The sequence below is a fragment of the Chrysochloris asiatica genome, unplaced genomic scaffold (genome assembly GCF_000296735.1).
Source record: "Chrysochloris asiatica unplaced genomic scaffold, ChrAsi1.0 scaffold00007, whole genome shotgun sequence".
Taxonomy (NCBI): Eukaryota; Metazoa; Chordata; class Mammalia; order Afrosoricida; family Chrysochloridae; genus Chrysochloris; species Chrysochloris asiatica.
In genome coordinates, this window is record NW_006408525.1 from 11,000,983 (window position 1) to 11,014,021 (window position 13,039).

At 47.1% G+C, this 13,039-nt stretch overlaps 2 protein-coding genes across 2 annotated transcripts in view; one reads left to right on the forward strand and one right to left on the reverse strand.

Moving 5' to 3' along the window:
* Window positions 1-2,780, forward strand: part of MKS1 (Meckel syndrome, type 1) — a 17,417-nt gene extending 14,637 nt beyond the window's left edge. The window contains exons 16-18 of the mRNA XM_006832393.1: window positions 2,325-2,407; window positions 2,495-2,592; window positions 2,689-2,780. Coding sequence (XP_006832456.1) covers window positions 2,325-2,407; window positions 2,495-2,592; window positions 2,689-2,780 — 273 coding nt within the window. The remainder of the gene's footprint in view (window positions 1-2,324; window positions 2,408-2,494; window positions 2,593-2,688) is intronic.
* Window positions 2,781-4,381: 1,601 nt separating this feature from the next.
* Window positions 4,382-10,764, reverse strand: EPX (eosinophil peroxidase). Its single transcript, XM_006833639.1, is given in 11 exon segments — window positions 4,382-4,536; window positions 4,539-4,573; window positions 5,335-5,572; window positions 8,157-8,195; window positions 8,198-8,326; window positions 8,747-8,803; window positions 9,536-9,669; window positions 9,790-9,907; window positions 10,098-10,273; window positions 10,481-10,574; window positions 10,689-10,764. Coding segments are annotated over 11 exon segments (1,251 nt in total).
* Window positions 10,765-13,039: the final 2,275 nt, after the last annotated feature.

A 13,039-nucleotide genomic window follows, 5' to 3' on the forward strand; every position in this document is an offset into this window, starting at 1 on the left:
CATAACATGGATGAACCTTGAGGACATTATGCTGAGTGAAATTAGTCAGTCACAAAAGGAGAAATACTGCATAGGACCATTATAGTAAGAGACTAAGAAAAAGAACCCACCCAAATGGCGAAAAAAAATTATGTATGTAATTGTTGATCACCAGGATATATGGGATAAGAGGAGGGGAGGAGGGACGGAAAGATAGAGCACAGGGTAGGGAATAGATAGGAATACACAAGAAGGGGGGGAGGGGAATGGAAGAACAAGGCAGATGGGAGAACAGTTAGGCAGGTTCACATGGGCTAAGTGGGACAGAGGTAAATGATGATGTATGCACAACCTTGGAACAACAGGGCTTTGGGCATGGTTTGAATGGGTAAAAGAGGGGAATAATGTTAAGATGCTTGGCTGTCTTTTGAATCTTGGCTTCCCTTGCCTACCATTGTGAAATAGACACTTGAGTGGGGGAAAAAGGAATACCCAGAAACATCACAATAGAAAGCTTATAAGTCTATCTTCAGCCTATAACTGATTGGAATACCTTAAAGGGGGCTAGAAGTTGCCCAGTGAAAGAGACCTCCTGTGGAGCTTTTGCATTGCGTAAGATCATAAGTGGAAACCAGAATCCCATCCAGAATTGTCTGAGGTGGGAAATTTCTACCGGAAAGGATGAGTAGACCAGCCTGGAGCAGCTAGAAGAACAGAAGATACTTTGTGAAGAAAGACCAGCAGGAAAAATCCAAAACAATAATGGCAGTCTGATTGATTACTAAAAGAACAAGTAAGCTGTTTGCCCAGGAACCATCAAGGCAAGTGGTTGGGTCCCCTCAGAGCAAACTCCTTTCCAAGACTAAGACTCAAGGGAAATACAGGAGCAGGCTTGTGGTCTGGCTGGTGACCACGTTGGTCACCGATAAGGGGAAGAGGGGGAAAAAAACAGCAATGAAGTTGGAATCTAAGTCCGACCACATTCAATAGACTCCTGTGAACCCAGGTGGAGACCTGGATGGCCAGCAGTATGGCAAGACCAGTGGACCCCTGGGCCCAGAGGCAGTGACATGGCCACAGAGTACTAGAGCGAAGAGTGACGCATCCAGCTGATATGAAGTGAGGGAAGATGCACAAGAACACGCATACTTGCAGATAGTACCCACTTGAACTGGCTTCGATCGCTGGTTGAACAGAACACGACTAGAAGAAGAAAGAAGGGGTGGGGGAGAAAAAGTAACCCACTATAATTTGATGAACTTTATCTATACTTATATATGGATGTAGTAGCTCAAAAAAAGGAACAAATCTTTACAGCAAGGATCACTCCCACCCCCTCAGTACACAGGGTTAATAAGGATGGGCAACTTAGACATTGGCTACCCAAAATGGGGGTGGGGGTGGCTATAAAGGCAAGAAGTGACTGGCTTACAAGCTTTCAAGAGGGAGCCTAGTTCCAGATGGGGCAGAAGTAGGCAGAACCTCCACTGAATGATTTCTAATCTTTTGGGACCGGGCTGGCGAATGGAAATGGGGATAAGACTCTTGTGATACAACAGTGAATAATTGCCATCAGGACTGACTACAAGGGTTGGAAATATAGAGGTAGATGTTTTTTGACAAAAGGAGGGGAGTGATAGATTTTGCAACCCAGGAGCGGAGGTCCCTGGGACTATCAAGTGAGAAGAGCGGAGAGCATGACCCTACCCAGAGAGGCAATGATGCCAGGGATGGAGACAGAGACGATGACATGGACAGATGGAGTGGCTGGAAACACTGGACTCAGGGAAGAAGAGGGGCCGTGTGCTGACAGCCAGGGGTGGGCGTGGGCCTGTGGGGTGTATCCTTTGGTTATTTGATGATGCATAGAGGGGATTGTAATCATTGCAATGAAATGAAATATGATAGGATGAATGTAAAACTGATATTCTCCCATGTAAACCCACATAATTCACAATAAAAACTTAAAAAAAACAGCACAAGAGACTAGAGAGAAATATTGTTAACTGATGGTATATGGAGGGGATTATAATCATTGTAATTAAACAAGGTGTACGATATGTTGAATGTAAAACTGATGCTCTGTCCTGTAAACTTTCACTCAATCCACAATAAAAACCTTAATATATATGTGTATATATATAGAAAAGAAATGGGGAGGACAGGCAGGAAGCAGTGTAAGACTACTCAGATGACTAGAGTCAGGAGCCAAATTTTAGCCCTGATGGGGACTGGGTGATGGAATGAGTTTTCCCCTGCAGAACTTGCAGAATGGGAATAAGAGTTTACATGGTGCCTAAGGCCAAGACCATGGAAACTGGATGCTGTCCCCACTCTTCCCGCAGGGGGAGCGTCTGAGCCGCTTCGGGTTCCGCACGGAGACCACCGGTAGTGTCACCTTCCGCTTCCACTGTCTGCAGCAGTCTAGGTGAGTGGCCCTGACCCGCTACCCTGCAGACTGCACCTTATCCTTAAGGGCTGGGAGCAGCCATGACCCTGTGGTGGCCGCCTGCAGGGCCTTCATGGAATCAAGTTCCCTCCGGAAAAGGATGCAGAGCGTGCTGGACCGCCTGGAAGGATTCAGCCAGCAGAGTTCCATTCACAATGTGCTGGGTAGGTTCCCTGTCCCCCCAGCTGGCCACCAGGGTCAGCACTGCTGTGTTCCTGGCCCACCGCGACTGCTTATAACGGCTGCTGCTTCCCTTGCAGAGGCTTTCCATCGAGCTCGGCGCCGCATGCAGGAGGCCCGTGAAAGCCTTCCCCAGGACCTAGTGAGCCCCTCTGGAACTACAGTCTCCTAGCTCCCTGCAACTTTGGATCTCAGGGAAGAGGGAGAAACTAGTGCTTGCCAGCCTCTTCATCATTCTTCCTGTTGTTACTGAGTGCCATCAAGTGGGTTCCAACTCAGCGACCCTGTATGGGGTCTCCAAGGAGCAACTGGTGGATTTGAACCACTGACTTTGTTGTTAGCAGTCCAGTGCTAATCCTATAGCGCCAAGCCAGGACGCCTCTTTCTTCCTAGAGACCACTTTTACCTGCTGAGAACCAGAAGAACTGAGAAATTCCCAGGCCAGCTCTCCGCTGAGCCCTCAGCAGACTCTTCTCCCTGCCATGTGGAAATAAGCCTGTGGCCCCCATGTGGCCCCCTCCTCTCCCTAGTTCACCTCCTGTAAATGGGCGTCACAGCAAGGCAGGCTTTGTGGCAGAAACTAGTGTGGTGTGACCCCATAGCTACTCTGCCCCCAACACAAACTTCCTGCTCGTCTCACAGTCCCAGCAGTGGAGGCAGATCCTTCTTGCTCTGCACGCTTCTGTGACCCGGAGCCCAAGTAAGAAGAGAAAGGTGAGGCTCAGAGTAGCTGATCTCCAGCTTGGGGTTTGTTGAGTTTAAGATACATCTTTCTGGAATAAGTGAAGCTGAAGGAAACACCCAGTTGTCTCTGCTAGCTGGGTGATGTTTTAATTGCATTTTGTATACATTAAACAATGGTTTAATACTGTTTGATGTTCTCTTGACTGCCTCTTGGCTCAGCCTGCTGACATGGTTGAGGTATTTTCCTTGATGTCAGGGCACCAGCTCCTTTGGCCATTTCCCTTCTGTGCCTTGTCCTAGAATATTTCTGCTTTCTGGATTCTGCCCCATGGAGAGGCTTAGAGATTAGTGCCAGCTAACCTCAGCCAGCCTCCCCAGCACAACAGAAACGGGGACACCCCAGCTTTCTGGCAGTGCTTTATTGGTGGGGGCAGAAAGTTCTCCAGCATGCGGGCTCAGGAGAAGGATTGTGGGGTATCTCACAGCCACTGGAGCACAGCTGGGATATAGCAGAAAGTAACTGCAAACCTGTAGCAAACTTTTCTGGCCTGGGTCTCAAGGCCTTGCACCTGGAACAGATTGAGGCCCTAACACGTACGAGGTTTCCGAGGCAGTGGGGCCATCGCTCCTAGGAGCTCAGCTGTTGCTCCCTACCAGAGAGCTCGACTCCATAGTGAGCGGAAGCATCAGCCACGGAGGCTCCAAGGGCAAGATGGAGGCTCCAAGGGCAAGACGTAGCCTTGTGGTCTTCCCAGACCCTTGTCTCCAGGGATTGCAGCCTTCGGGTGGACTCCTGGGGAGACAAAGCAGAACTGGGTAAGTGAGGAAACTTCTGAGCCCTGAAATGGTGCTGCTTTCATGTGACGGTGACCATGCTGAAGCGAGCTGGACACTTCCTGATCGTTCCCCCAGAGTCCTAAGCTCCAGAACTTAGCATGCTGGGAAGCCACCAGAAAAGACTACCTAGTGCCCGATCCTGCTGCATCTACTTCGAGGCCTATGAGGTCTCAGCTGTCCTGCCCCAGGAAGGATGCCAGAGCCTGACCTAGCCCAGGGCAGATAGAGTGCTTCCTTTTACCTGCACAGGCTTCAGTGGCCTTGCCAGGCTGAGAGGGTCAACCTGGGAATGCAGCTGCAGTTCACAAAGCCCTGGGGGTAGGTGTTGGCCCTGAAGATACGTCTTGAAACGGTAGTGATACCAGTATTGTCACACACAATTCGAGACGAGGAAAACTTTCTCAGGGCCTCTTGGTGAAAACACCCCTTTTCTCCCACCAGAACCTGCCAAGACATTTAGGAGACATGGGTGAAGGTTGGAGAGAAATTAACTTACAATAAGTGCTGTTGTGTGTCACATCCACTACATTATTTCATTCAATTCTTAAAAAATTTCTGCAAAATCAGTATTATTCCCATCTTACAAATGAAGAAACAGACTCATTGATGAAGTACGTTACGTAGTATAAATGCACAGCATTAAAGTGACCTCTCTGGTGGTCAGATACAGTGACCCTATGTGCAACTGAATGAAACACTGCCTGACCCTGCGCCGTCTCATTAACTAAGGTGTAGGTGGTGCTTACGTACCGTCATGCTGGTTTCTTCTGCTCAGAGCGACCCTGTATAGGGTTTCCAATTAGGGGCTGGTGCTTTTGAACCACCCACCTGGTTAGCAGTTCAGTGCTTATCCTACACCACCATACCAGGTAGTGCCAAGAAGTAAGTTAATAGATATTAAATCACAAATTTATTGAAGGGATACCAGATTTCATCCTTTTGGTCCAGGTTTTCTGGCATCTGCTTGCTTAGACTAGGTAGGCTGCCCTCCTAGCTCCTGGATTAACAGTGACATGGCTCATTATTTTCAGGCTTGCCTGGGTCAGTGGCATCCCTCCTCTGATGGAACTTTTCAGGGAGCCTCCTGTTCATAGGCCCTAGGAACTTGGAAGAAATGAAGCTGAAAAGAGTATCATTTCCCCATTTCAGTGCCTTGTCGTACTTCCCTAGTACTAATCTCTCGTAGAGTAGGGCCACGTGCTTACCTGTTTCCACTTCGGATTCTTCTAAACTGGTTCTCAAACAGACAGGCTAGAAGAGGCCCCACTCGGGCACCTGGCAAGAAAGGCTCTGCAATGGCCCCGACCCAGATATCAATGTTGTTTGGTGTCCCATACAGACTCAGGAACTTCTGGGCTAAATTCTGGTTTCTCAGCACCTGGCTAAGTTGTGCCAAGTTCTGAGGCTGAGAGAGCCCACAGAAGCGCCTCCATGCATTGTATCCTGAAAGGGGAGGGAGAGTGGGAGAAGCCATTTAGTCTCATTCCTTAGCTTCTACTTCTCTGCAAGTTCTGAGCCAAGACTCAGTGGTCAGCCAGTATTGAGCAGGAACAAAACAACATCTGGTGGTAGAAGAGGCCCTGAACCTTCCAAAGAGCAAATTGTTGTCTAATTCTAAATGTGTAACCATAGTCTGTGTGCATCAAACTGAGGAGTGTATCCTAGTATAAATAGCTGTTGTGGCCTAACACTTGGAACCACATATCTAATATTTAATGATAGTGTTATTGGGCTCATGTGCGTTAATTTGGCTAATTAGGTACAAAAAGACGGTAGCCAGTACTCAGTCGAGGCTTGTAGAATGATTAAATCATTGAACAACAAATGAACCTGGGGATAAAGTTCATCTCCTCAGAAAAGGACCACAGACTGAATGATTCCATTTATATGAAAGGTCCAGAATAGTCAAATACGTAAATACAGAAAACAAATTAGTAGCGCAGTGGTTATGTATTGGGCTGCTAACCTCAAGGTCAGCAGTTCGAAACTACCAGCTGTTCTGTGGGAGAAAGATGAGGCTTTCTGCTCCCGTAAAGATATACAGCCTCAGAAACCCTATACAGGGTCACTATGAGTCTGAACCGACTCCATGGCACTCTACCAACACCACCACCATGATAAGCACTGGACTGCGAACCACAAGGGCCGCAGTTAGAGCCCACTAGCCATTCCTCAGGAGACAGATGAGGCTTTCTGTTCCCTCAAAGATTGAAACTCTATACAGGTCACTGTGAGTCAGAACCGACTTGATAGCACTTTACAAGGACTGGGGTGGCGATGCTGAGTGACTTATTATGAGATTTTGTTGTTGTTGTTGTGAAGTGCCGTCGAGTTGGTTCCAACCCATAGTGACCCTGTATAGGGTTTTTGAGGAGCAGCTGGTGGGCTTGAACCACCGCTCTTGCAGTTCAAACAGCTTTGCAGTCTGGTGCATTAACCCACAGCACCACACCAAGACTCCATGAGATTTCTTTAGGGGTGATTATTTTGGTATTAGATTATGCTGATTCTTGTACAACTCTCCAAATAGACTAAAACCATTGGATTGTATATTTTAGATATAGGCAGATTTTAGAATATCCCCATAAAGCTGTTTGCTTTTGTTTGATTGTTTTGTTTTTACTGCTGGATGCATCTCTCTCAGGAGCCTCACAACATAGGGAGGTACTTTATGATCCCCATTTTATTAATGGGTATTTTCAGAGGCTGAGCAACTATGACTTTGCCCAGGTCAGTCCACTACTAAATGAAAGTCAAACCAGAAGGGATTGGAGGAGACTGAAAGAGGAGTTGTTTAGCGCCGTTGTTGGTTCTGACCCACAGTGACCCTGTATAGGGCTTCCAAGGAGCTGCTGGTGCGTTTGGACTACTTAACCTTGTGGTCCAAACTTGACCAAAAGGGTCAACTGCTTATCCTATAGCACTGTAAAGAGCAGTATCATGGTAATATTTCTAGAATAGCGTCATGTTGTTAAAATGCTGTCGCGTCAGTTCTGATTCATAGCAACCCTGTATAAGGTTTCCAAGGAACAGCTGGTGGATTTGAACCACTGACCTTACAGTCCAGTGCTTATCCTACAATGCCACACCAGAACAGCTTGGAAGAAGTAAATAAATATTGGGGGAAGCAGAAAACAACTGTTTTGCAATTTGGAAGGGGAGCAATCTCAGTTAGCCACCAGGGGGCGCCGACAGCTCCTGAGGAGCAGCACCCAACTGAAGCAAATAAGAAGTTTAGATTAATCGCTTTCCTGCTGTGTGTCTGCAATAGGAACTGCCCCCACTCCTTTATACAAGTCCAAAGATCGGCGGAAGTAGATGGGGCTTCATTTTGATCTAGACAGGGATGTAGGAGGTGGGGAGAGAGACCAGCAAGGCAGCTTCCAAAGCCTTCCTCTGCAATATGCTGAACAGGGGTAGAAAGCAGAAAATTTGAATTGAAATTGAAATATTACTATTTTGTAGTTATGTGACCTTGGGTAAATCACTAAATATCTTTGAGCTTATATTCTCATTATAAAAAGAAGTGTAATAGCTGCTTCTTAAGATTGCTGGGAGGACTAAGTAAATTAGTATTCATGAAAGTATCAAGCCAAGTGCCTGGTATGTAAATTAAAAGTGTAATTTTCTTCTTTCCTGGACCTATTGTGTCATCACCCAAGCAGTCGATGCGGTCTTCATTTTACTCTGCCTGTTCCTTGTCTCTAAGGCTTTGCTTTTCTTCCCTTAGAGCAAGGAGCCAATTTCTGTAGCTCTGGAATCTGAGCCCGCCTCCTTGAAACTTGTCATGTGGTAGGGAGTAGAGCAGTTCTTCCCAGTCTCTCCAATCTACTGTGGTTCACTGTTGTTGTTTTCTACTTGGAAAGTCCTGATTGATTCTGTCAGCTCCTGTGCCCCTATCCTGGTCTGTGGTGGAGTGAAGGTTAGGTACCCTACAGTGGATGGGGAAGACTGGCAGGACAGCAAACAAACAGGTGTTCCCTGTACAGTCCAGGACAGAAAGGAAATGGGTCAAGGGCTCCCTCACCTGGGAGGCCATGGTCTCGACTGCGTTGCATGTTGAGACAGCCAGATCCAGCCCACTCTTTTTTACTTGCCGAAATAGCCACTCCCGGACTTCATCCACCATCATTGAATCTTGATGGTTTAGCTTAGCAGGAGTGGCCATAAGGCCTTGTAGGATGGGGTCGATGCCACCTGTTGGCAGGATTCTGAGCAGGATAGATTAGGCCAGCCTCTGGGAAGTCCATTGGGTCATCATCCCATGATGCCTTAGCTGGCTTTGAGCTTATCAAGCCAGTTGCTTATAGGCTATGTGATCAGGAAACAGGCTTGGGTGGACATGAAGGGCGCTAGAACCAGGAGGGGAAGGTGGAGAAAGGAAGAGAAGGAAGACTCATTCCAAGTCTGCTACCAACTAGTCTGTCAACAGCCTGTCCTTGTTCTCCCTTTAGAAGTCCTCTCATTCCTGATGGGAGGCCCAGGACCACTTCACTTTCACTGTAGAAGGGAGGTGATCAGCAGTAGCCTAAGCAGTAACATACCCTCCTGATAGGAAGCCTGTGGCTCCATCCCCACGTCCTCCCCTGCCCCTCTGTCTCTGGAGAATGTGGTCACTTTCATAGATGACTTGCCAGCTAACAAAGAAGGTAAAGCTGAGTGGGATCCCACCAGCTATTTCAGAGCGAATTGACACATCAATTTATAGACCAGTCTAACCAGGATAGAATGAATTGATAAATACATGGAATGAGTGATAGGTGACAGATGGTAAATATATAGAAAATTGGATAGAGAGACTAATGGAAGAAGATTAATAAATGTTGATGGGTAGAAGATCATTTATTACAGTAACATCAATAACTAGATGACACAATAGATGTTAAATAGATCCATAGATATATAGATAAGGTATAGATATAGCTCTTTATATTTAGCATGATACTTTGATACCAATTCTTTCAGAGAAATGATGCTTATAATGGCCAGCAATGGAGCCTTAGTGATGCTGTGGGTTAGGCGCTGGGCTACTAAAAGTCAAGCCCACAGTTCAAATCCACAAGCTGCTCCTCAGGAGACATGAAGCTGTATGCTTCCATAAAGATTTAAAGTCTCAGAAACCCTATATAGGATGGCTGCAGGTCACAACCAACTTGATGGCAGTGGGTTTGATCATTACCTGTGTGATGGTACCAAGTGTTTTACTTAATTTTCACACTAGCTGTACGAGGTAGGGACTGTCTTGCTGCCATTTTACAATGAGGAAACTGAGGTTCAGAAAGCTGTATTACTTGTCCAGAGTCACCCAACTAGCTGGTCAGTGGTAGGCTTGCATTTGAGTCCTGCCTGCTGACTCTGGACCAGATTTAGAAGAGATCAAGCGTCCTCTAGACCCCTCATTCTGACTTACAAGAGGGAGAAGGAAGCCATTGCGCCTCTTGCCGGGGATCCAGCCAAAGGGGAGTGACAGCCCATCCTCATATTCAGCTGGCAGCCACCGAGCCAGGGCCTGGTTGGAGGCCCCCAGCTGGGGGTGCTTCCTGCAGCAGAGGTGGGTGAGGTTAGCTGGGCTCAGACCCAGGCTGGCTCAGCATGGAGGAGGAAGGAAGCATGAGGGAGGTGGGCATCCGGAGTCAGGCGTAGCCCCTAGCACCACCCACCTGTTGTTGTTTATCCCAGTGATGGTTCTGTACTTGTCACTACACCTCTCATCATTGTCTTGGAGATCACAGCCACTGGTCCAGGACAGCAGCCGGAGCCGGGATTCTGTGAGCATATCTGGGGATGAGACAGATGAACAGGCTCCTCGCTTCACAATCCCTGGGACTCTTGACTCCTTCCTAAGCTGGCCTGTCCTAAACTGCCATTCCTTCTCCCAGCACTCCAGGGTTCTGTCCCCATGCCTCTTTCATTCCTGGCTTCCTTGTACTCCTAGGTCAGGAGCAGGCTTGGTGGGAAAGCATGGTACCAGTGACATTGAAAGGCAGGGGCCCTTGGGGTTGCAACTTCTCCTCCAGCAGCCCCAAGGTCACATGCATGTAGTCGGCAGCCCGGATCACTTTCCTGGTGGCTGCTGCTGGCTGCTTGAAGTAGAACAGGAGGTCAAAGGGGCTGGTCAAGCCTCTCTGATGGCACTGCTGGATGCTGCCGAGAAAAGGGAGGGTGGGGGCTGGAGATGCCTGAGGTTGACAGGCAGGGCAGTAGACATACAGAAGGCTGGACCAAGGGGAGGCTCTCCACCGTGGAGGCCTCAGGGGCCTGGACAGGGTGGTGGTCAGATGGCCTTAGCTGGAGCCCATCCCCTCCTGGGTCCTCTCCCAGGCACTAGGCTGCCCCCAGGCCCAGGCCCACCTTCTCCGGGTCTGATTATAGGCTGTGTTCACCATCAGCTTGGCTTCTTTGATGCAATCCTGTACCACTGAGACCTCCACTGTCCTGGGAGAAGCTGTTCAGGGAGCATAGGGTCTCAGGGTCCAGCAGAACCACAGGTCTCCTATACCTAAGCACCCCCCCCTTCATACCCACCCTCCTTTCTTGGCCATCCAAGGAGCTATATTACCTGGAGCAGCGCCCTTACAGCGTTGCAAGAGGACAAGTGTGATTAGAGCCCCTGCCAGGGTCAGGAGCAGTTTCATCTCTGTAACAGCTGAGCCAACCACAGACACGCCCATCCTTCTCTCCCAGAGACTCCTCAAGAGGACCCTCTCCCCCTCCCCCACTGCTGCTCTTCTCTGCAAGCAGCCTGGGAAGGAACTTTTATACTCTCCTAGGTAGGGTAGGGGAAGCCACAAAAGTCCTGCCTCTTAAGGTGGAGTCTTGAAACTTCCCTCTGGTTTTCAGGGGAGCTGTGAGAATAAATACCAACCCCACTCTGTCCCTTGTCAGCTGGTGAGCGTTCTTCCCTCTATCCTCAGGCTCCATGATAAATCCAAGGGATTAACAGGGAGAATCTTTATGGACCCTCAGCCTCAGTTTCCTCATCAAAATAATGGGGTCTTGGAAGCAGGGCTTGATGGCAGACAGGGTAGAGGTGTAGTGAAGATCACCATCAGCAATACTACAGAATACCAGGCAAAGCCGGTTTAGGGGAGAGCTCCAAAACTCTGAACCACAAATCTAGGAATATTTAAAAAGTCTGAAGGCTTATAGCTAGTGGAACTTGTAGCAGAAGTAAGAAATCTTGTACTTTAGAATCTGCCAGCCTCAGTGGCCTGGAGCCAACAACTTGGGTGAAAACAAACAGCAAGACCAAGCGGGATAGCAAGCAGACCCGCCACGGAAAAATGCCGTGGGAACCTTGCAGCAAAGGTGGACAATATACTTTGTTGGTTTTGTTTTGTTCTGATGGGTGGGGTGGTTTATTTTTTTTTTTTGGTATCTGTTCATTGGCCCTTCACTGTCTGTGCACCTCCATTCTGGTGACTAGAGGGGGGGCTTGAGTGAGTGGACACCCCCACCACTGGTGGCTTCTTCTGCCATGCATGCGCACAGATACTCTCAGCATTTAAAGGGACAGACAGCTCAAAATTTACACAATTGGCTCTGAACTGTTTAGTAAGTAATAGGAAAAAGGCCAAAATAGGGGGTGTGGAGAGTGAGAGAGTTTAAAAACAAAACAGGCCAAAAATTAAATCCCAAGGTACAGCATAACAACTAACAGTGGCTTCTTGAAATTTATCAGGCATCCTTGAAGGCAAGAAGCTAAAAGAGGATATTAAAGTCATATTCATATTAGGCTTCAGAATTTTTTTTTCCCTCTCTCCCTTTGCTGTGATTATAGACTACAGTATCCAATCTAGTGTTTGTGGGGTTTTTTTCTTTTTTTGCTGTTGCTATTTTGTTGTTTTTTGTTCCCCCTTTTACCTTTGGGGTGGCTCTTTCTCTCCCTGTATTACCCAAGAAGAGACAGCAATTGCTGCCATATAGTCAAGCTACAATCACACCCTATAAAAACCCCACAATCAAAGCAAGAACCAATGCCAACTGCCATACACCAGGGAGGCAGACAACACCTGTGAAAGTTACTCTGAGTTAAGTAATAAGAAGAGTGTAAAGGGAAGCCCACCTACTGATCACATTTAGCTGGAGGCAATCAGAAAGCATAAAAAATGCCAAAACACACAATTAAGTATTAAGGCCACAGCTAAACACTAAACATGTCCAAGAAGCAAAAACAGATGACCAGAAAGAAACTTGGCAAAGACACAGAGGAACTAAACAACACAATCAGCCAACTGGACCTCATAGATGTGTACAGAGCATTCAACCCAACAACAGCACAATACACATTCTTTTCCAGTGCACATGGAACATTCTCCAGAATAGACCATGAGTTAGGCTATAAAACAAACCTCCATACATTTACAAATATCAAAATATTACAAAGTATCTTATCAGACCACAATGCTATCAAATTAGAAATCAACAATAGGAAGATCAAGAAATAAAATCAAATACATGGAAACTGAATGCTACCCTGCTGAAAAGCAACTGGATAGTAGAAGAAATAAAACATGAACTCACAAAGTTCCTAGAAATAAGAACGAAAACACAACATACCAAAATCTTTGGGACACAGCGGAAGCAGTGCTGAAAGGATAATTTATTGCAGTAAATGCACATATCCAAAAATAAGAAAGAACCAAAATTAACACATTAACACAGCATCTCCAACAATTAGAAACTAACAGAGGGAACCCACAGCCACCAAAAGAAAAGAAATAAAAATCATAGCAGAAATGAATGCAATAGAAAACAGAAAAACTATAGAAAAAATCAACAGGACGAGAAACTGGTTCTTTGAAAGGATTAACAAAATTGACAAACCACTGGCAAACCTAACAAAAGAAAAGAGGGAGAAGACACAACACGCATTAGAAAACACACAGGCAACGTCACAATGGAACTAAA